This window comes from Cetorhinus maximus, chromosome 30 (assembly GCF_964194155.1).
Source record: "Cetorhinus maximus chromosome 30, sCetMax3.hap1.1, whole genome shotgun sequence".
Classification (NCBI taxonomy): domain Eukaryota; kingdom Metazoa; phylum Chordata; class Chondrichthyes; order Lamniformes; family Cetorhinidae; genus Cetorhinus; species Cetorhinus maximus.
The window spans coordinates 17,150,012-17,172,415 of NC_135908.1; the positions used below are offsets into that span (position 1 = coordinate 17,150,012).

General features: G+C 43.0%; 1 protein-coding gene across 2 annotated transcripts in view; it reads left to right on the plus strand.

The window, feature by feature from the left end:
• Window positions 1-21,053, plus strand: part of lrrc61 (leucine rich repeat containing 61) — a 29,615-nt gene extending 8,562 nt beyond the window's left edge. For both annotated transcript variants that reach the window (XM_078532263.1, XM_078532264.1), the window contains exons 4-9: window positions 7,080-7,140; window positions 7,288-7,373; window positions 8,259-8,324; window positions 10,165-10,233; window positions 20,064-20,186; window positions 20,345-21,053. In XM_078532263.1, the coding sequence (XP_078388389.1) occupies window positions 7,080-7,140; window positions 7,288-7,373; window positions 8,259-8,324; window positions 10,165-10,233; window positions 20,064-20,186; window positions 20,345-20,427 (488 nt within the window). In that variant the 3' untranslated portion in view covers window positions 20,428-21,053. The remainder of the gene's footprint in view (window positions 1-7,079; window positions 7,141-7,287; window positions 7,374-8,258; window positions 8,325-10,164; window positions 10,234-20,063; window positions 20,187-20,344) is intronic.
• The last annotated feature ends 1,351 nt before the right edge of the window (window positions 21,054-22,404 follow it).

The following is a 22,404-nucleotide window of genomic DNA, read 5'->3' on the forward strand; positions in this document are numbered from 1 at the left end:
GGTATTGTAAGTGCAGTCACACTGATGATTTGGAAAGTTACCTCACTATTTTGCTCAGTGCTGACCTTTTAATGCATTCCAGCTTTGGATTTGCTTTCCTTGCTGCCATTGAATATTGTTGCTGTTAATTTATTGTCAGTCAGGAGGGCCCTCCATATTGTTTTTATTTTCATTGCACGTTATTTGCTTTCCTTAGTTTTAATTAAAACCCCTTCCTGGATTTTTTTTTTAAGTCTCCACCTGAAGCACTCAACATTTCTCTGGATTGGTTCTCACCTGCCACCCATCTGCCCAATTCTCAAGTCCACACTGACCTTTTCCAGCAGTGGTTACTGGGGAACATCACAGATTTGAAACCCCCCCCCCCCCCAACCTCTCCGTCAGCTGGTGTAACCAAGGTGGCCATCCTACAGATCACCCACCCGCCAGTTCTCGCAGCTTCTGTGCAGCCTTCCTGTTGTTCAGATCCTCCCATTCAGTCCCAGATCCTCAGCTCTGGCCTTTCACAGGGCCTTTTCTTGGTTGGAACTTACTCGGCCACTGTCTGAGGGTGGTTTTTTTCAGGGCTGTGGTATAAATTCCTTTCACCTCAATTTCCATCATTCTAAACATGCTATGTTACAGCACACAAGTCATCCTTCTCATTACTTAAGCACCAGTTATCCAGTCCTCCCAGTTAATAACCAGTATCCACCTTTTTCAGAATTGCACACAAATTAACAACACAAAACCAGACCATTCAGCTCAGCTGGTTTTATGCCCACACCCGACATCACCTAACCCTTTCAGTATTTTTCAGGAATATTTAGTTTCATCTCTGTCCTCATCAGAGTCTAGCTCTCTTCAGCAGGCTGAACTGTGCTCGCCTTTTCATGTCACTTAACATGTTTCAACTGATTCAGAGTTTTTTTTATTCTCACATGGGATGTAGGCATCATTGGCAAGGTCAGCATGTATTGCCCAACCCTAATTGCCCTTGAGAAGGTGGTGGTGAGCTGCCATCTTGAACCGTTGCAGTTTATGTGGTGTAGGTACCCCCACAGTGCTGTTAGGGACGGAGTTCCAGGATCTTGACCCAGCGACAGTGAAGGAACGGCGATATATTTCCAAGTCAGGATGGCGTGTGGCTTGGAGGGGAACTTCCAGGTGGTGGTGTTCCTATGCATCTGCTGCCCTTGTCCTAGGTGGCAGAAGTTGCAGGTTTGGAAGGTGCTGTCAAGGAAGCTTTGGCGAGTTGTTGTGCATGTTGTAAATGGTACACACTGCTGCCTCTAGGTGTCAGTGGTGGAGGGAATGAATGTTAATTAGTGAGTGGGGTGTTCAACAAGTGGGCTGCTTTGTCCTGGATGGTGTCAAGCTTCTTGAGTGTTGTTGGAGCCACAATCATCCAGGCAAGTGGAGAGTATTCCATCGCACTCTTAACTTGTGCCTTGGACAGTGGACAGGGAGTCAGGAGGTGAGTTACTCTCTGTAGAATTCCCAGTGTTTGCACTGCTTTTCTAGCCATGGTATGTATATGGCTAGTCCAGTTCACTTTCTGCTCAATGGTAACCCCCCTCAGGATGTTGAAAATGGAGGATTCTATGATGTTAATGTGGTTAAATATCAAGGGGAAATGGTTAGATTCTCTCTTGTTTGGGAATGGTCATTGCCTGGCACTTGTGTAAGGCGAATGTTACATGTCACTTATCAGCCCAAGGCTGAACATTGTCCAGGTCTTGCTTCATATGGACACGGACTGCTTCAGTATCTGAGGAATTGCAAATGGACGTTGTGTAAATCAGCTCACATCCTCATTTCTGACCTTCTAATGGAGGAAAGCTCATTGATGAAGCAGCTGAAGATGGTTGGGCCTCAGACACTACCCTGAGGATCTCCTACAGTGATGCCCTGAAACTGAGGTGATAGATCTCCAACACCCACAACCATCTTCCTTTGTGCTAGGTATGACTCCAACCAGCAGAGAATTTTCCTCCTGATTCCCATTCTTCAATTTTGCTCGAGCTCCTTGGTGCCACACTGTCAAATGCTGCCTTAATGTCAAGGGCAGTCACTCACATCTCACCTCTGAGTCCAGCTCTTTTTCCCACGTTTGAACTAAGGCTGTAATAAGCTCAAGAGTGGCCCTGGATGAACCCAAACTGAGCATTAGTAGATGTGTGGGTTCCACTTGATAGCACTGTCAATGACACCTTCCATCACTTTGCTGATCATCAAGAGGAGGCTGATGGGGCAGTAATTGGCCGGATTGGATTTGTCCTACTTTTTGTGGAATTTTTGTGGAAATTTCCAAATTTCTGGGTAGATGCCAGTGTTGTAGCTGTACTGGAACAGCTTGGCTAGGGGTGTGGCTAGTTCTGGAGCACGTCTTCGGTACCATTGCTGGGATGTTGTCAGGGCCCATAGCCTTGGCAGTATCCAATGCCTTCAGCCATTTCTTGATATCACGTGGAGTGAATTGAATTGGCTGAAGATTGGTGTCTGTGATGTTGAAATGGATCATCCACTCGGCTCTTCTTGCTGAAGATGATTACAAATGCTTCAGCCTTGTCTTTTGCACTGATGCACTGGGCTCCCCCATCATTGAAGATTTGTGGAGCCACCTCCTGTTAGTTGTTTAGTTGTCCACCACCATTCACGACTGAATGTGGCAGGATTGCAGAGCTAAGATCTGATCCGTTGGTTATGGGATTGCTTAGCTTTGCTTATTGTACGCTGCTTTTGCTGTTTGGCATGCAAGTACCTTCACCAGGTTGGCACCTCGTTTTTAGGTATGCCTGGTGTTTCCCCTGGCACGCCCTCCTGCACTCTTTATTGAACCAAGGTTGATCCCTGGCTTGATGGTAATGGTAGGGAGGTGCTGGGTTATGAGGTTACAGATTGTGGTTGAATACAATTCTGCTGTTACTGATGGCCCACAGTGCCTCATGGGTGCCCAGGTTTGAGCTGCTAGATCTGTTCTGGATCTATCCCACTTAACTTGACAGTAGTGCCACACAACACAATGAAGGGTATGCTCAGTGTAAAGACGAGACTTTGTCTTCACAAGGGCTGGGCAGTGGTCACTCCTACTGAAGGAGGCCATTTGGCCCACCATGTCTGTGCTAGCTCACTGAAAGAGCAATGCAATTTTGTTTTATTTCTTTCTCCTCCCCGTCTTGGGTACTAATTGTATTGCCCCTGTACTATATTGGCTGAGATCTGCTATCTCAATATAAGGGATCAAAAATCTGATGTTCCTAGACTACTACAAACGTTATGAAGTGTGTTTGTTTCTGGAGCCTTCAGGACAGTGTTTATTAGATGATTGTAGTCTATGGCCACAAAATAAAATGTTGAATGTGGCGAATGTACAATTGTGTCATGGGAGTACTTCCTCATAGAATCTAATCTGGAGTCAGTGTGTACCTCTGCAATGGCTTCTCGTTCAGTTGCAGCTCATGAGATTTAATTATCTGTAGTAACGTATCCTGTCTTCACAGCTGAGCAGTGATCAGAAAAATAAATGAATTGTTTTTAAATTACCAAAATTTGGTTTCAAACATTTCATTCCTCAATAAAGTAGTTGTGTTCTGCTCATTTAGCTGCGCGCTGGTGCAGACCTGACCAGGATTAATTAGACCTTAACAGCCTCTACTGTATTTATTAGAACTCTACTGCATTTATACACCAAGTCCTGAAAACGTGAACAAAAGTGGGAAGCGCAGCAGGATGGTGAGTCACTTTGGTCTGCCAGGCAGCTTCAGCAAATCCAAGCAGAGGAGGATCCAAACACTTGCCTTTTGTTTTGTTCAAAGCATGTGTGGTTTCAACAGGTGGTTTTGCAGCAATTTCTGGTCTTCTGCACTGACAGGTTCTTCACGTCGTTTCAGCAGAAGTGGATATTTTTTGACAAACGACCGAATGATGGGGAAGTTATAAATACCACCTTAGACAGAGAAAATTTTATGTTCACATTGCACTTATAGCAGCCCGAGTATGTCCCAAAGCGCTCCACAGCCAATGAAGTGTAGTCACTGTTGTAATGTACAAAACATGGCAGCCAATTTGCGCACAGCAAACTCCCACAAACAATAGTGCAATAAGAGCCACCAATTTTAATGTTATTGATTGAGGGATAAATGTTGGCTGGATCATAGTGTTGTGGATCTACTATGCCCACTGGAGACAGATGTACAATTTCTGTTTCTTTTGGAGGGTTTTTTTCCCATTACAGGAGGACGTTTTTAAGCATAAGATGTTTGACAGCCACAAGCATGACTCGAGTAACACGGCATTAAACGCAGCCTCGTTAAAAGTATGTTGATTTGCAATGTTGGCATAGCTGGGGATGTTTGTCTGCCCTTTGTGTAGCAGTATGTCATTCCCTCTTAGTCTGCTTTTTCTTTTTAAAAAAAAACTTGACAATGTAGTACTGCGTGTGTTTCAATCAATGTTCGAGAGAGGTTTTCATTTTTGTTGCAACTGATATGGGAGGACAAACCTTTAAACATTATTGCTGTTACAGTCTAAATTGAAATGCCCAGGCCTGCCCATTGCTATTGGAATGGACATGACTCAGTCCTGTTCCCCCAGTGTCTTGTACAGGTTCATATCTACATGGAGACATGGGTTTGAATCCAGCTGAAATGAGAATTCATTGAACTAAATTTGGAAACCCTGGAAAACAATGCCCCCTCTGGTTGGTGTTCAAATGACTCGGGCAAAAATTTGCTCCAGTTATTAGGTAGCATTTTGAGTCTTGCTGCACTTTGTGACAGGTCTGACTCCAGCGACTTCAGTTGAAACTCCAGTGAAGTACTGATGGAATGCTGCATAGTTAGAGATACTGCCTGTCGGATGTTAAACCTGTAAATGTTGCAATTCTGTCACAATGAAGTGCATGCTCTAGTTGTAAGTGAGAGCAGCTGTTACTAACTGGGGAAAGGTTAGGGCATTATTCTTAAGTATATATAAGAACCGGTTTCCATCAGTGGTTTGGGGGGGTGGGGATGGTGGAAAAGGGAGTCTGTACCCCCTTGGGGGAGGGGTTGGTTGGAATAAACCTATTTTAAGGAAACACTGGCTGCCGATTCCCTCTCTACCCAGTGAATGACCAACAAGTTATACAAAACCCACTGCCCACTTGGGTGGATGTGAAAGGTCCCATGACACTATTTTTAAGAAGAACCAGATAGCTCTTTCCCTTCCCCACTGCTATTGGTGAGACTTGGCTCTGGGCAAATTAGCTGCTGCATTTTCTCCACTTCATTGGCTGTAAAGTGCTTTGGGTCGTCCTACTGTGACTTACATGAATTGAAGTCTTCACTGCCCTTCATTAGCTGTAGCTCATGACACCATGTTATTGCCCTGATAATGGATGTTCAATTTTTTTTTTATTCGTTCATTGGATGTGGACGTCGCTGGCTAGGCCAGCATTTATTGCCCATCCCTAATTGTCCTTGCTCAGAAGGCATTTAAGAGTCAACAATGTTGCTGTGGGTCCGGAATCACATGTAGGCCGGACCAGGTAAGGATTTCCTTCCCTATTGGGCATTAGTGAACCAGATGGGTTTTTACAACAATCGGCAATGGTTTTGTGGTCATCATCAGACTTTTAATTCCAGATTTTTATTGAATTCAAATTTCACCATCTGCTGTAGTGGGATTTCAACCCTCAGTCTCTGGAATACTAAGCCAGTGACAATCCCACTATGCCACCACCTCCCCGTAACCTGCTCCCCAAGTCAGTATAATGAGGAAGGTAACAATGATGTCAAGCTGCCTCAGTGTTGCACAGATTCATAGCCTCTGCCACTCCTTCAATTTTAACATTATTTCTTCCAAGAAATATTCACATAAATGTGACTGTTGGGCTTTAGTTGGGAGGTACCTATATCCTACTAGTAATCTCTCGCCTGCAAAATTTGCAAAGCTGGCTAGCTCATGGCACCTGGAAAATTGGATTGCATTTTCAGACAGGCAGCTACCTAGACTGTTTGCTGCAGTCAGGTAATATAACACAACAGTAAGATTGGGGCTGTTCTTGTCAGGTGACCAGAGGCTAAATTGAGAGAGGCAGGAATGGGGCATGATAGCTATTGTACGAGAGGCAAAAAGTTTAGTTAGAGGGCTGGCGATTCTCTATCACTCAGAGGTTGTGATGGAGAAGCATCAAATAAATTGAAGTGTATTTATAAGGTAAAGGATTTGGGTGGAATTTCTTTATACAGAATGTAGTGAGACCGCGGAACTAGCAACCATATAGTGGTTGAAGCAGATAGTATTGCGAGATTAAAAATGAGGTTTGATTCATATAGAGTTGAGGGAAAAGTTTGGGAGGAGGTAATTAAAGAGGGAGGAGGATCATGTGGTTTCTGTACTGTAAACTGTAACAGATTTAATCCTTTATAGCAGTTAGTCCATTTTAGCAATGTTCATCTTGTGGGCATCAACATATTTAGGATATTGATCATCTACAACAGGTCTTTAAGGATTTACTTTTTACAAAGAACAAATCATGTTTCTCTTTGATGGAATTAGGAAATCTAAAGTCTCATTATTGAAGTAAGTTCTGCTGTGGATTTCCAGATCCCTGTTTGTACCCGATACCTCTGAACTCTCTCTCTTTGAATCATTGAACAAAGAATTCTGAGCCTGCCAGAAATGAATTTCTTTTTGAAATGTGATTTACACTGAACATGAATTCCCAGAAGTGCCTTTGTGACCAAGCAGAGCATGCCTGTAAGCTCTGGTTTGCCGCTATCGAGGATTTGAATAAGGTGGGTTACCTAAAATGTGCAGTTTTGAAGCATTCCAAATCACTCCCTTGCTGGGCAGCCTATGTGCTCCATCCCATGTCTTCTGGGCAGTGTCTGAGCCCCCGCCCCACCCTCAACTTCCCACCAAGCAGCTTATGCTCCTGGGTATGTGGCAGCAGTGCCACCTCCAGCTTGGTAAGAGCAGGTGGCGATGTAAACCCCCTGCTGTCTCCCCTGCCTTCAGAGATATACAAGTCCTAGTGGAAAAACCTGCATTCTTTGGCCTCTACCTATGGGAGATTATATTTAAAAAGAAAAATGTTTTTTTTGCTGTTGTAGATCCCCTGAACTCCTGCGAAAATCTGCAGAACCTCAATTTATCAGGAAACCTTATCAGCAGGTAAATCTGCAATTTTTTTTCCTTTATATAGTTTATATCGTGTTTATATTGTGTTCTTCACAGCTCCATATTTAGTAAAAGTTGCTACGTTTAGGTGTTGCAGCATTAGGTGAAGTATGGCTTTTAAATACCTGCACTGTCTTCTAGTGTTGATGCTCTTCGTTCACTCTCTGAGTTGAAGAATCTGGAGACAATTCGATTGAAAGACACCATTTGCAACTTCAGTAATCCAGGTAGCTTACTTACCTCTCCATGATGGTTTAGTTCAAGGCACTCCTGCCTTTCAGTCAAAAGATTATGGGCCAAGCTCCACTTCCTGAGCACAAAATCTGGACCAACATTCCCAGTGCAGTGCTTGGGGAGTGCTGCACTGTCGGAGGTTTGGTCTTTCGGATGCGACATTAAATCGAGGCCCCCGTCTGCCCTTTCAGGTGGATGTTAAAGATCCCATGGCACCATTTTGAAGAACAGGGGAGTTATCCCCAATGCCCTGGCCAATACTTGTCCCTTAACTAAAATCAGTAAAACAGAGTATCTGGCCATTGTCACATTACTGTTTGTGGGAGCTTGCTATGCATAAATTGGTTTCTGTGTTTTCAAACATTACAACAGTGACTACACTTCAAAACAAAAATTACTTCATTGACTGTAGAGCACTTTGGGATGTCCTGAGGTCACGAGAGGCTCGAGATAAATGTGAGTCTTTTTATCTTCGAAAGCAATAAAATAATTGGACAAGAATCCAGTTAATTCCTTTCCTGTTATGTTTTCTCGCCTGTGTAAGTGGCAGGATTGCATCAGTAGAGCAGCAGAAGATAAATCCTCAGCCTTCCATTATTTATGGTACCTTGGCTGCAAGAAATGATGCAAGGTTAAAGAAAGGGTGACTCATTTAAAGCTACTTAGTCACCATGTAATGGTGCCTGTAGAGGCGTGATGCAGCACATATTTTATGTGAGATATTAAAATGCTTTCAAAGGATAAAATAATTGCTGCTTCCATGTTAACACCCTATTGGCACTGTAAAGCTCTGGGTGCTCAAGAGAAATGCGAATGGCTTAGATGCAAGAACTACTGTTTTTATAGAAAGATGTAACTGTGAAGTCCTTTGTTTTCAGTTTGTATGAATACTTCATATCGGAGTGCAATGCTGGAAATCTTTCCGAAAATAAAAGTATTAGATGGTGAGTAATTTTGTCACTCTATTAGAGTTTGAAAACCAGTTACATGTTTTTTTTTGTTTCAAGGTACTTTTGGATTTGCAATGAAACAGTTTTATCAGTCTTCACAGGGATTAGGCCTTCTATTACACTGCTGCTTTGAATAATTTTGCACACACAGATATGGGACTGTGGTACTGTTATGGTTACAATAATGGATCAGCAACCTGAAGGTCACTGCCACTGTGACAACCTGAATTCATAAAAACAGATTAGATTGTTGTTAAAAACGCAACTCGTGAAATGTCCATTGGCAACCCGTTTCTACCCAAATTGGCCGTCTGTGACTATGTGATTGACTCTTATTGCTCCCTGAAGGGAACCTGCCAAGTTCCAGGGCAAAAGAAGAATGTTTGAAGAAATATGTATCTTTTAAATGCAATTATTTTCGGTCCTTGATGCCCTGTGCTTCCCTGATCCATCCATATTGGGTTAAGAGCATTTGGGTTAATGTATTTCCAGGTTGCTCCCAGGAGTTTACAGCAGTAGACTGTTTCCTCCTCAGCTGTTTGCATTTCACCGTCTCCCCCCCCCTCCTCCCAAGGGAAGAGGGCAGGCTGGCTGCTCTACGCAAGCAGTATAGTTGTGACTGGAATCTGGTGGATGAAAAGCTGGATCCCAATATTGTGAGCTGGGATTCCAGTGCATTCATTGAAAATAAATTCTCATTCAATAAGCACTTACAGAGAGCCTACTTGGGGCTCAAGGATCTGCTGAGTACTACTTTCCTCTGGTACTGGTCCTCTCATCCCAGGGAGACAAACAGGTTGTGGCTCTGCTCATAGCTCACCTTTCCACCAAGACCATCCAGCTAAAACCTGCACAAAGTGAGCCTGATACTCTGACCTAGAGGGGCAAACCTCAATTAAAATATCTGTTTTATGGCCTCAACAGTGGGACAGGTGGATGAATGAGACACGTGCACATCAATGGCTATGAAGACAGATGAAGGCTGCAGTGGGATTGGCACTCTTCCAATCATCATGGCTTGCCATGCCATGCAGCCCTCTACCCAAGCCCTAAGGCGATGGACAAGTGGTGTCGAACCTGGAGATCTGCAGTCACAAATCTGCTTGTAGGCAGTGGATGCCTGATGGTCGTTGAGCTCTTGGATTTAGACAGAAATAGCTCCCTGGCAGCAGCACCCACATCTGAGCAGCTCTTTTTCGGGTCCCCTCTGCTCACCTCGCTTGAGGAAGGGGCTAGAAAAGGTGCCCCAAAGGCAGGCGGTCCCAACCTGTCCTGACCGAGAAACCGCACCCAATGGGATCACCACCCATGTGGCCGAAAACACACACAAGCAATAAAACACATGAGTTTCTGTTCATGGAATGTACTCACCCTTATGGACAATCAAAACATTGAATGCGCTGAAAGGAGAAGCTTGTGAGATATAACATCGATGTTGCTGCTGTCAGTAAAACCCAACTCCCTATGGAAGGCCAGCAGTGTGAACCTACCTTTACCATTGATTGAATCTGTCGAGTTAGGGAGTGATCATTTTTCTCAAAGTAACTGCATGGAAATAGAATAGAAAGCAAATGAGACAGAAAAGTTCCATCTTAATTGGAGAGCTGTTTCTGGTAAAACATATCAGTTCTCTCTGTGCCGTCATAGTTATCATTTGTTATGGCGATATTCAAAGATCCGTTTCCTATTCTTGATATAAAATAATTCAAACTGCATTGAATTCAAACTGCATTGAATTCATTTGATTCTTTCCATTTAGTTAAAAATGAAAGTATCGAGATACTTGGCAGCTGTGGCTTAAACAGTACATCTTTTTTTTCTGTTTTGTTCACAGGGGAGAGGATATCAGGCAGGGGTAGTGATTTGTACCGGCTCTGCAAAGATATGGATGCTTCTCTGAAAGGTTTTGATGCTTTTTCATTGTAATATTGCTGAAATTGTAAGTGAGTGCCTGTTTTCACTGTGTACCAAAGTGAGTGCTTGGAGAGACATGGCTGAATCCTTAAGTACTTTTTGATGCTGGAGTCCCGATCTGGCTTTTATATCTTTTTCTATATTTTCAGAACTATGATTTTGTTTTGTGATTTTAAAATAGCGTTACTGCCAACTGAAGAAACCATTTGTTTTAATCCTTTGAGGGATAAATGACCGTTCCTGATCCTTTTCCAATCAATGTTTTGATTTTATTTTCTCTCTCCCTCCACAATTCCAAAATAAAACATTCTATGGCGTTGCTGCCAGCAAGTCAACAAACCAGACTTTTTTAAGAACATGAGGAGTGTTATTAATAAAGCGTGAAGGGGAAAGTGTTACAGGGAGCGAGTGTAACATTTACAGAAAGTACTTGCCACATGCAAGGCTGCCCGATTAATCAACTTGATATAGGAAGAGCTTCTTATAGAGTGATACAGCACAGAAGGTGGCCGTTCAGCCCATCAGGCCTGTGCTTTGTTTGTAACTTTCTATAGTTCATGTGTTTAAGTCAGATCCTGTTCACGACACTGGAATTTATTCTCATACAACAAGCTCACCCATTTCTCCCAATGTTTTGTCACACTATTGCAACACTGCTGTCTCTCTTTCCATGTCTAACTGAGCATCAGCTGTTTTTTGTTTAAAGTTAATTATTTGTCCTGGTGCATTTGAAATAAAGCCTTATATTCCTTGTATTTCTATCTTCTCCCCCCAACTATCCTCTGTTATTAAACAGTAGGCACATTGAGTCTCACCATATTTGTGGGCAGGTTTTCTCCAGTGTTATTGATTATCCTCCTTTGCCTGCAGTGACAATTCTTTCAGTGTTTTGACAACACTGCAGAAGCAGCACTGCACCAAAACACACCGAGACACTTACAACTCTCCAGTACTGAAGGAATGGAAAGAGCAAGAATGCAATAGTTTCTGCTGGTTGTTCAAGTGCCAGTGACTGTGTGACATTGTCCAATCACCCTGTGAATTTAAATCGCTAACACTCAGATTTGTCCTTTGCACATGTCGCTTTATAAATTTTACAATCGCAGTGAATAATTTGGTAACGTTAGACATTGGTTTTAATTATAAAGTAAAACTTGCAAAAACAAACCACTCAAATGTATAATGTAGCAATTAACCCATTTGGAAAAGCTGAAGGGATCTTATTTCTGGAGCTAAACACACCGACCTTACAATTTAGACTTCACCATCTTGTGCCTATCGACATTTTAGTAATCTGGAGGTAACAGCCCAACGTCTGGAAGGGCAATCAATACTGAGAATATTGTAAGGTTCTGCAGTGTGTCTTTGGGTCGTCTCTGAATAAGACACGTGTGAAGTACCACAAAGTACAGAATGGTTTTGGGGGATATGAGGAATGTACAGTGTAAAGTATGGCTTCCCAGTGGATTTACAAATAAATATTAAAAAAGCCCCTGCCTTGTTGGAGAAATTACAACATTGCAGTAAATGTTTCACTTGTGTACCCACACCATAGAACAATGTTTTAGAACATTGGACACGGGTGTTAGTGGGCGGCAACCTGCCTTATTTTCTGACTATTTAAATCATTAAATGTAAAATCAAGTGCTACGGATGGCCAGATTGCTGTATGCACTATAGTTGTGCACCTTGAGTGCCTACAGGAAATTATTCCCATTGTCCTAGAGAAATGTCATTCCCAAATCCAGCACGAGAGGGGAGAAAACACAGGCAACAAATGGTCTTCAGAAACTATTTCCTAATAGTCAGGATTGTTGATCTGTGGTGTAGCATTTGCTTTTTCTGTTCTTCTCTCACAGGTTTCCTTGCTTCAGTCTTCTGTATAATATCACTGATGGAAGATGCTGCCCTACCTGTTTTTCTCACTGTCTTTTAATTTGTTCTTTTCTTCCAGCCTACACTGTACCTCCACCTCTTGATCCCCACTCGTATATATCTGTCTCTGTACTTTATAGCTACTTGTCAGTAAGGGAATACAACTGGGAGTGTGGCTCTCTCAACTGCCAGAGTACATGTTAGTGTGGTCATTTTACTGGGGTCAAAGAAAGGAGAAAGTAGACCATGTAAAGACTGGAGGCATTCTCCAGAGAACTTTAGAGTAGAGGAGGAGGCCATCCAGCCCATTGAGTCCGTATTATCTTGGTACAGGCAGTCTTCGTCTTTCCGACATTTGAGTTACGATAAATGGCATTTACGACGTTTATAAATTGACACCTGTTTTGAATTTCCATGTCAGTTTCAACTCCGAGTGGCAGGCGGTGACTAGTGGGGTACCGCAGGGATCAGTGCTTGGGCCCCAGCTATTCATAATATATATCAATGATTTAGATGAGGGAACCATATGTAATATTTCCAAGTTTGCTGATGACATGAAACTTGGTGGGAATGTGAGTGGTGAGGAGGATATTAAGAGGCTTCAAGGCGATTTAGGCAAGTTGAGTGAGTGGGCAAATACATGGCAAGTGCAGTATAATGTGGATAAGCTTGAAGTTATCCACTTAGGCAGAGTATTATTTAAATGGTGATAGATTGGGAAATGTTGATGTACAGAGGGACCTGGGGTCCTTGTACACCAATCACTGAAAGCAAGCATGCAGGTGCAGCAAGCAGTTAAGAAGGCAAATGGTACATTGCAGGGATGTCTTACTGCAGCTGTACAGGGCCTTGGTGAGACCACACCTGGAGTATTGTGTGCAGATTTGGTCTCCTTACCCAAGAGGAAGCGCAGCGAAGGTTCACCAGACTGATTCCACTAGGCCTGTATTCACTGGAGTTGAGAAGAATGAGAGTGGATCTCATTGAAATATATGAAGTTCTGACAGTGCTGGACAGGCTGGATGCATGGCTGATGTTTTCTCTAGCTGGGGGTCTAGAACGAGGGCTCACAGCCTCAGGATACAGGGTTGACCATTTCGGACTGAGATGAGGAGAAACGCCTTCACTCAGAGGGTAGTGAACCTGTGGAACTCTCTACCACAGAAGGCTGTGGAGGCCAAGTCACTGATTATATTTAAGAAGGAAATCGATAGATTTCTGGACCCAAAAGGGGTCAAGGGGTATGGGGAGAGAGCGGGAGCATGCTGTTGAGATAGAGGATCAGCCATGATCATATTGAATGGTGGAGCAGGCTCTATGCTGATGATGCCATGCCTGTGAACAAATTCAAACATTCATACATGCACATAGATGTTTTGCACCCCGTATCTCCCTGACTCAAGATGCTCAATTGCTATTCCAGCACCATTAGTACATTACTGTACTATATTTCTATATATATTTTTAGCTTATGTGACATTTTTTATCTCAATCTGATTGCTTTTTACAACATAAATACATTAATGCCACTATATCACTTGTCTATAATTGATTGAGCACAAAATTCTTGGTTATTTTGGTGAAAATAGGGCATCGGGTCTTGGTTCAGGACCCAATCCCCCATTTATAACATTGTTCTTACAGGAAAATCAGTTCTAAGTTATGACTTTTTGACTTAAGACGCAGTTTTCAGGAACCAATTGTGTCGTAAGTCCGAGTACTGCCTGTATTCCATCAAATACTGTTGACACGCTTGACTGCTGAAGGATAACTGTATTACTGGGTGTCTGTGGTCATATACAACCTTTTACTTACTTTACTTGACATTAGTTGAGTGGAAACCCCTTCCTATCCATGAATGCCACGGCAGTGTTGAAAGGAGCTCCCATGTATCCAGGAGTTCCATCAGTGAGGCCTCAAACATAAGAATTCAGGGCCATCGACTTATGATGTGGGGCCCTTTCCTGCTGCCAGTTTATTTCTCTCAAGGGGCTGATGGTCAATTTCTTGGCTGATGAACCATCAGTGACTCAACGTGTGCTGTGGAGCAGCTAATTTGCTGATGTCAGCCAGGGTAGCCTGAAAGAAGCCAGTTGTTTAGTTGAAGCCTTTGACTGCCACAGGTGACCTTTGCAGGTCAGAGTGCATGTTTCTCTACAACGTAAATGGTGAGGACAGATCACCTTGGACATACATAAGCGGTGGGATCTATAAACCCACTTCCTTGGGGGTTTTTCCTTACTCTTTCATGGGATGTGGGTGTCGCTGGCAAGGCCAGCAATTGCCCATCCCTAATTGTCCTCGAAATGAGTCACTTGCTGGGCCATTTTAGAGGAGTCAACAACATTGCTGTGGGCCTGGAGTCGCATGTAGGCCAGACCAGGTAGGGAGAGCAGATGGGTTTTTACAACAATCAATCATTTTATTGTTAACATTACTGTCATAATTGTCACCATTACTGTGATTTGTTAATTGAATTTTATATTCCACCAGCTGCCATGGTGGAATTTGAATCTATGTACTCCAGAACATTAGCCTGGGCCTCGGGATTACTAGTCCAGTGACACAACCACTACGTCGCCGTCTCCCTCTTAAAGTGAGGGCACATCAATTCATGTTGCCTCCAATTTCTCTCGCTCCTAACCATAGTTATAAAGAGAGGAATGAAACTATCATCATGAGCTTTACATAACTTTATGAATTTATGCACAAGGGCATAATTCATGTTACAACATCATAACATACTCTTCACACTGGATCTGCTTGTGAAAATGCAGTAGATCTTAATCACAAAGTGACAACCTCTTTGTCCATACTTTTGCCACTTAGGATGGTTTGCAAACAATTTGAGTGTCCCTCGTCATTTTCTTCCTTAAAACTTAGAACAAGCTTAGCTTGAACATTTTTTGTTTATAGAATTCAGCCTGGCTGGTCACTAATCAGTCTCACAATTACCAATTTATTTTTATGACAGTACTGCTTCTCCTCATTGCCTCGTTGTAGGACCCCATTTGCTTTGCTGTATCCAGTGCTCTCAGTCACTTCTTGATATCACTTGGAGTGAATCAAATTGGCTGAAGACTGACTTCTGTGATGGGCACTTCTCGGCACTTCTGGTTGAAGATGTTTGCAAACGCTTTAGCCTTTTTTTTTGCCTGCCATCATTGAAGATGGGAATGTTCGTGGAGCCTCCTCCTTTTGTTAAATTGTCCACCACCATTTACAACTGGATGTGACAGGAATGTAGACCTTTGATTTGATCCATTGGTTGTGGGATCACTTAGCTCTGCCGATAGCCTGCTGCTTCTGCTGCTTAGCATGCATTTAGTCATGTTGTAGCTTCACCAGGTTGAAGCTTTATATTTAGTTATGCCTGTTGCTGCGCCTGGCATGCTCTCCTGCACTCCTCATTGAACCAGGGTTGATCCCTTGGCTTTATAGTAATGGTTGAGTGAGGGATATGCCAGGTTAGGAGGTTACAGACTGTGGTTGAATACAGTTCTGCTGCTGCTGCTGATAGTGCCTCATGGATGCCCAACTCTTAGCTGCTAGGATCTGTTCTGAATCTATCCCATTTAACTCTGGTAATGCCACACAACATGATGGAAGGTATCCTCGACATGAAGATGGGATTTGTCCGCTGTGCAGTGGTGACTCCTACCTATACTGTCATGGACAGATGCATCTGTGACAGATAGATTGGTGGAGGGGAGCTGAAGTAGATTTTTCCCTCTTGGCAGTTCCCTCACCACCCATTGCAAGCCCAGTCTGGCAGATATGTCCCTCAGGACTCGGTCAGGTCGGTCAGTAGTGCCGCTACCGAGCCACACTTGATGGACATTGACGCCCCCATCCAGAGTACATTCTGTGCTTTGTTACCTTCAGTGCTTCTTCCAAGTGGTGTTCAACATGGAGGATCTATCAGCTGAGGGAGGGTGGTAATCAGTAGGAGGTTTCCTTGCCCACGTTTGACTTGATACCTTGAGACTTCATGGGGTCTAGGGTCAACGTTGAGGAGTCTCAGGACCACCCTCTCCTGACTATATATCATTGTGCCACCAGCTCTGGCCGATCTGTCCTACTAACATCCCACCAACATGGCAATGGATCTGGGGTATTGTCTGCAAGGTATGGTTTAATAAGCGTGACTGTGTAAAACTATCAATTAACTAGTCTGTGGGACAGCTCTCCCAATTTTAACACATCTCCGATGTTAGTAAGGGGAACTTTGCATGGTTGACTGGTCTGTATGTCTTTGTCATTTCCTAGGTTGAGGTAGGGTGGTGCCAGTTTTATTCTTATTCTTCTACTTCTCTGTCGCAGTTTGACACAGCTGAGTGGTTTGCTAGGCCCTTTCAGAGGGCATAAGAGTCAACCACATTACTGTGGGTCTGGAGTCACGTATTGGCCAGACCTGGTAAGGACAGCAAATTTCAGTTTTTACAGCAATCCGGTAGTTTGGTGATCATTAATAATGAGACTAGATTTTTATTTCAGATTCGTGTAATGAATTTAAACTTCCTCAGCTGCCGTGGTGGGATTGGAACTCGGGGGCAGGATTTTCAGGGCGGTGGGCGGCTGCCTCAGGGAACTGAAGAATTTTAAAAACAAAAATAAAGATTATGAAGTTCTGAAAAAAAATGTGCCCACGTCGGACTCACTCACCTGAACATATAGATAATAAAAATTCTATCAAAACATTTTTTAAAATTAATCTCAGAAAGCCCATCCCGCCCGTGGATGAGGCTCCCTCAAAAATCCAAAGGCTGCCTGGCCAATTCGCCCACCTGCCAACCTTAAGGTTGGACGGGCAGCGAAAAATGGCTCTTAATGACTACTATTAATGGCCTTAATAGGCCTCGTAATATTGCACGAGTGCACGATGACATCCGAATGCTCCGCCCAACGTCATCGCACGCAATTTAATACTCGGGCATGTCGGGCACGCATCCACATGCCAAGCGAAAAATCCTGCACCGGGTCTCTGGAGCGTGAGACCCAGCCTCTGGGTTACCAGCCTGTTAACATTATTGAAACTTACAGAATACTGAAAGGCCTGGATAGAGTGGACGTGGTGAAGATGTTTCCATTAGTAGGAGAGACTAGGACCCGGGGGCACAGCCTCAGAGTAAAGGGAAGACCTTTTAGAACAGAGATGAGGAGAAACTTCTTTAGCCAGAGAGTGGTGAATCTATGGAATTCATTGCCACAGAAGGCTGTGGAGGCCAGGTCATTGAGTGTATTTAAGACCGAGATAGGTTCTTGATTGGTAAGGGGATCAAAGGTTACGGGGAGAAGACGGGAGAATGGGGTTGAGAAATTTATCAGCCATGATTGAATGGCGGAGCAGACTCGATGGGCCGAATGGCCTAATTTCTGCTCCTATGTCTTATGGTCTTATTACCACGACGCTACTGTTCCCTCAAAGCTTCTTCAGCCTCATGCCAATGCCATCACGTTTCCTTTACTGTCAACTTTTGCCAGCACCAGCCCCAAATCTTTATGTGGGTTCTTATGTCCAGCATGTTGCCATTTGCCTCCTATTTATTTTCATGTTAAGCTTTAATTGCTCTGTTTGGTCTGTAGGTGTTATTTGCTCCTCCTCCTGCCAGAAATTATTTCAGTTTGAGCTCCCTGCCTTACAACACTTTTCATCAAATTGACGACTATTTCCATAAACAGCCACATATCCTATGAACTGAATCCTCTGCTGAGTTTGGATTACAGTAGAACACCTTTCATGTTGTCCTATGATCCAGGTTTTGGTGATTAAGATTTAGAGTGAAGCCAAAGTCCTAAATCTAGGAATCCTGCAATAACCAAAGTTAATTGCAGAAGAATAATTTTGGGAGAATGCCTGGGACTAGAATTCAAGGAGGCACGATACCATATTCCTAACAGAGAACTGTAGTTATCTATATAACTGTTAAAAATCTTATGTCTGCATTAACATCCCACAGTGCCATTTCTTGTTGAAAGAGCATAACTGTGGTGTGACAAGTTTACAAAGCATTTCCTATTATAAATATAAATATAGGAATTTATAATGGAAATATAATTCAGTCATCGTTTCTATCTGTTTTATGTCTACACACTCTGGTTCACTTGCCGTCCATCCTGTAACCCTGCTTCACCTGAACACTATATTTGGGTTGAGATTCTGAGTCTTTTTCTTTATTCTTTCATGGGGTGTGGCTAGGCCAGCATTTGTTGCCCATTCCTAATTGCCCATGAGAAGGTGGTGGTGAGCTGCCTTCTTGAACCGCTGCAGTCCATGTGCTGTAGGTACACCCACAGCGCTGTTAGGGAGGGAGTTCCAGGATTTTGACTCAGTGACAGTGAAGGAACAGGGATAAGGCTCTAAGACAGGATGGCGTGCAACTTGGAGGGGAACTTGCAGGCGGTGGTATTCCTGTGCATCTGCTGCCCTTGTCCTTCTAGGTGGAAGAGGTCATGGGTTTGGAAGGTGTTGAAGGAGCATTGGTGAGTTACTGCAGTGCATCTTGTAGATGGTACACACTGCTGCCATGGTGTGTCGGTGGTGGAGGGAGTGAATGTCGGAGGTGGTGGATGTGTTACCGATTGAGTGGGCTGCTTTGTCTTGGACCGTATTGAGCTCCTTGAGTGTTGTTGGAGCTGCACTCATCTAGGCAAGTGGAGAATATTCCATGACTCATGTCTGCCTGGATGTAATACTGCAGAAGATGGACTAACGTTGTACTAAAAGTCTTGTTTGATAGCTCTCTTGTGAAGAGTCTTGGGATGTTTACTACATTAAAGGTGCTATATAAATGCAAATTGCTACTGTTGTGTGAGCACACTTTCTGCCCACAAACCTCACTTACTGTTGTGATGAGTTTTGGTAACACATTTTACATGAGTGTTTATCATTGAAAATGCCTTCACAAGCTGGTAGAATGGGAATTCTCTATGTAAAGTTGGTCCCGGTAATTTCTATAGTTGGAATCTGTAACCATCAGTTGGCATTGTAGCTCCACAGTATCACGTATCATTTTATCCTCCAAACATACCCCGAGCAATTCCAAAGGGTTGACCAAATAGAAAAGGAATCATTTAGCCATCATGTAATACATTTAAACAATTTGCGTTATCAGCTGTGGCTCAATGAGTAGTACTCTCACTTCTCAGTCACAAAAACTCCACAGCTTCAACCATAAGATCCAGGCTGATGCCTCAGCGCAGTGTCGGAGATGCCGTCTTTTGGCTGTGACATTAAATCAGAGCCCCGTCTGCCCTCACGAGTGGTGTAAAAAATCTCTCAACGTCATATGAGGAAGAGCAGGGGAGTTCACCAATATTAATCCCCTGTTGTGGTATCTTTGACAAACAAACCACAGGAGGCTCAGGTACTGGTTACGATCGTTTATTCGAGCTATTGCAAGGAGAGAACCACCGCAAAGCATCTTGAGGTAGCACTGTACCAAATTACAAGTACACTGCTTATTTATACATCACTGACAAGAGCATTGTTGAGCCTTCACCCAGGCAGAGCCTTCTCCCCCTACCTAAGCTGGTACCTTATCAGTTGACGAGCACACTTAATCTATTCTGTTTTTATCCTCCGTCTCCAGTCTAGTTCCCAGGGTCTTTCTGGTGATTGCAGGCCCTAAGGGTGTGCAAAGTTCATCTGGTAACCCTTGACTGTTAATGTACTTGATGGCACTGTCTGCCTGGAGATTCTAAGTAATTCTCTTTCAATAAATTCTTACTGTATTCCCCCTAACAAGGAATAGCAGGGGAGTTCACCAATATTAATCTCCCAACCAACATTTGCTGTTTGTGGGAGCTTGCTGTGGGCAAATTGGCTGCCGTGTTTCCTACATCACAGCAGTGACGACACACTGTGGTTGACTGTGAAGTAGTCTGCGACATCCTGAGGTTGTGAAAGGCGCTATATAAATTAAAGTTTGTTCTTATTTTCAGAAATGTGCAGCAGTGGTCCTGTTGGTGAACTACCTGGTCCTAAGAAATGGGTTGAGGACAGTTACTGGGAGCTCAAACCAATGTGGAAAACTCAGTCTGATGAAGCTGTTGAGCACTTTTATAGTAAGGATTCTCACCAGTTGTTTGAGCTACTGTGCAATTTTTGGTGTTGGAGTACCTTATTCCATTTTCACGTGTAGCTCGGCACAGTATTCTTTTTAAAAGCTCAGTTATTTTGTTGAATAGTTCTGACTGGCCTTTTCCTTATTTTTGATACACAGATATTTTGAAGGAATGCAGAGAGCTCAACAATAAGGCTGCTGATGTCATTGCAAAAGCAGAAAGGAGGCTCATACTAAAGTAGCTGAGCACCACAGACAATAGGCACAGGTACTTACAGAAACTGGAGGAATGCTGAAACTGAAGCGACTGATCACACTGCTGTCTTCTCAGCCAAACTGGATTTGTTTTTATTAAGGAATCCCTATTGAAACCAAAGAAAAGGATAGTCCCTTTAACTGTTGGTTGTTTTCTGTACAAATCTTTAGGTGCGATAGTTCACAGATGCCTGCCTCCTCGTCCTGCCCCATGCTTGTGGAGTGGTGCCCCTCGAGCTATATATAACCCATTGTCCATCTCTAATGGAGAGGGATGCCTATGGTTAATTACCTTTTAGGTGGAATATTTACTTCCCAAAGACTGGAAAATAACAGAATCATGTGAACCAAGAAAGGCGTCTAACCTGCATGGAATGAAATCTATTTGTCTACCTCACTTTTTCTACAGAAGGGATTGTGCATTTGTCAGTTTTACACTTCTTAGACTCTTGTCCTGTTACTTCACCTTTTTTTTAAGTCATTGAGTCCTGTAAAACTAAAAATGCTTTTTATTATGCCTGATATTTGACAATTAGCTGGAATAAATCACTCATGTTTATACCTGTTGTGACTAAATAAACTGATTTCCAGCTATTAGCCTCTGTTGCGGTATATTTTGAAATACTGCACCTATGTTAAACTACACTGTGTCTCCTGTCAACACAAGATGACCGCTGATACCTGTCTGCTCATGCACACATGCAGAAATCCAATAATGTCACTCTGCTAGAAAGCATTTTCGTTCTTGTGGCAATATTTTCTTCAATCGTCCTGATATGTTCCTGAGGAATAATTTCCAGTGGTAGAAATAGGCTGAATATTTTTTTTAAAGTATAATTAGAAGCTGCAAACTGAGGATTTTTTTTTCCTGAATGTTACAATTTCATTGTTCTTTTAAGGCCTTAATAATTAAAGACTCGTGAACTTTGCTGTCACAGTTTAGCATCTAAAATCCTCAGTATGGATTATCCCACTTGTTAAATGTTTGCCAGGCTGCTAATCGGAATTTTTCATTTTCTTTAGCAGCTGAGATGTCACTGTTGTGGTGTAGGTAAACAGGCATCCGATTTTCTGCATGGCAATATTGAACATCGTTTTTTTTTGTCATGGGTCAATTTTCAATTTTGCTTCCTTGATTTTTTTTTTTGTTTTTGGAAGCTTTTCTTTCAATACCTTACAAGAAGAAGAAGTTGTTAAATACTGCCCTGCAACTCCAATAACTGTGTGATAAGCATCTCTGCTCCTGACCGCTGCCTGTTCTGTTACTCGCAATGACGTGGCAGAGAAAAACATTACAACTGTGCGTGCACAGCTTTAGCAACAACCAAAGCCGTCAAACTATGTACCCGTGCTCAGGTGCCTAACCATTTAAAATGCACGTTTGTTTCCTGAATGACACTGTGGAAAATAAATCTCCACAATGAGATTTTTAAATTTAATCAAGCTATGCAAAAGCAAAGATGCTGAAGTCTGAAATTAAAAACAAAAGATGCTGGAAATGGGCAGCCGGTCAGGCAGTCTCTGTGGAGAGAGAGAGAGAAACAGAGTTAACATTTCAAGTTGATGACCTTTCTGACAACTGCTGTAATCATAGTTTGAGCAAAAACCAACATTGCCAAAAAAAGCTGATGAGCTTCCCAAATTCCGCGTTGCAATTCAGGGCTGATATAAGGCAGTTGTTTCACTGGTGGATCAAATGGTGTCCTAAGTCACAAGGGCAAGGTTTTGTTGGCTTTATAACCGTTACCTGATCTCCAAGATGAGATCTTTTGGGCCTTTTGTAAATTTTTGACTCAGAATTATTTTGACCCTCCGTCATTCTCGTGGATTGGTCCCAGCTCTCTCCACATGCAGAGGAGGGTCAGTTCTTGCTTTGAGGTCCAGCTAAGCATTCGATCGAGTACTTGCAGTAGCGGGGGGTCGGGGGGAGAGTAAATGTCAAACCCTCTTTGGCAACTGCTTTT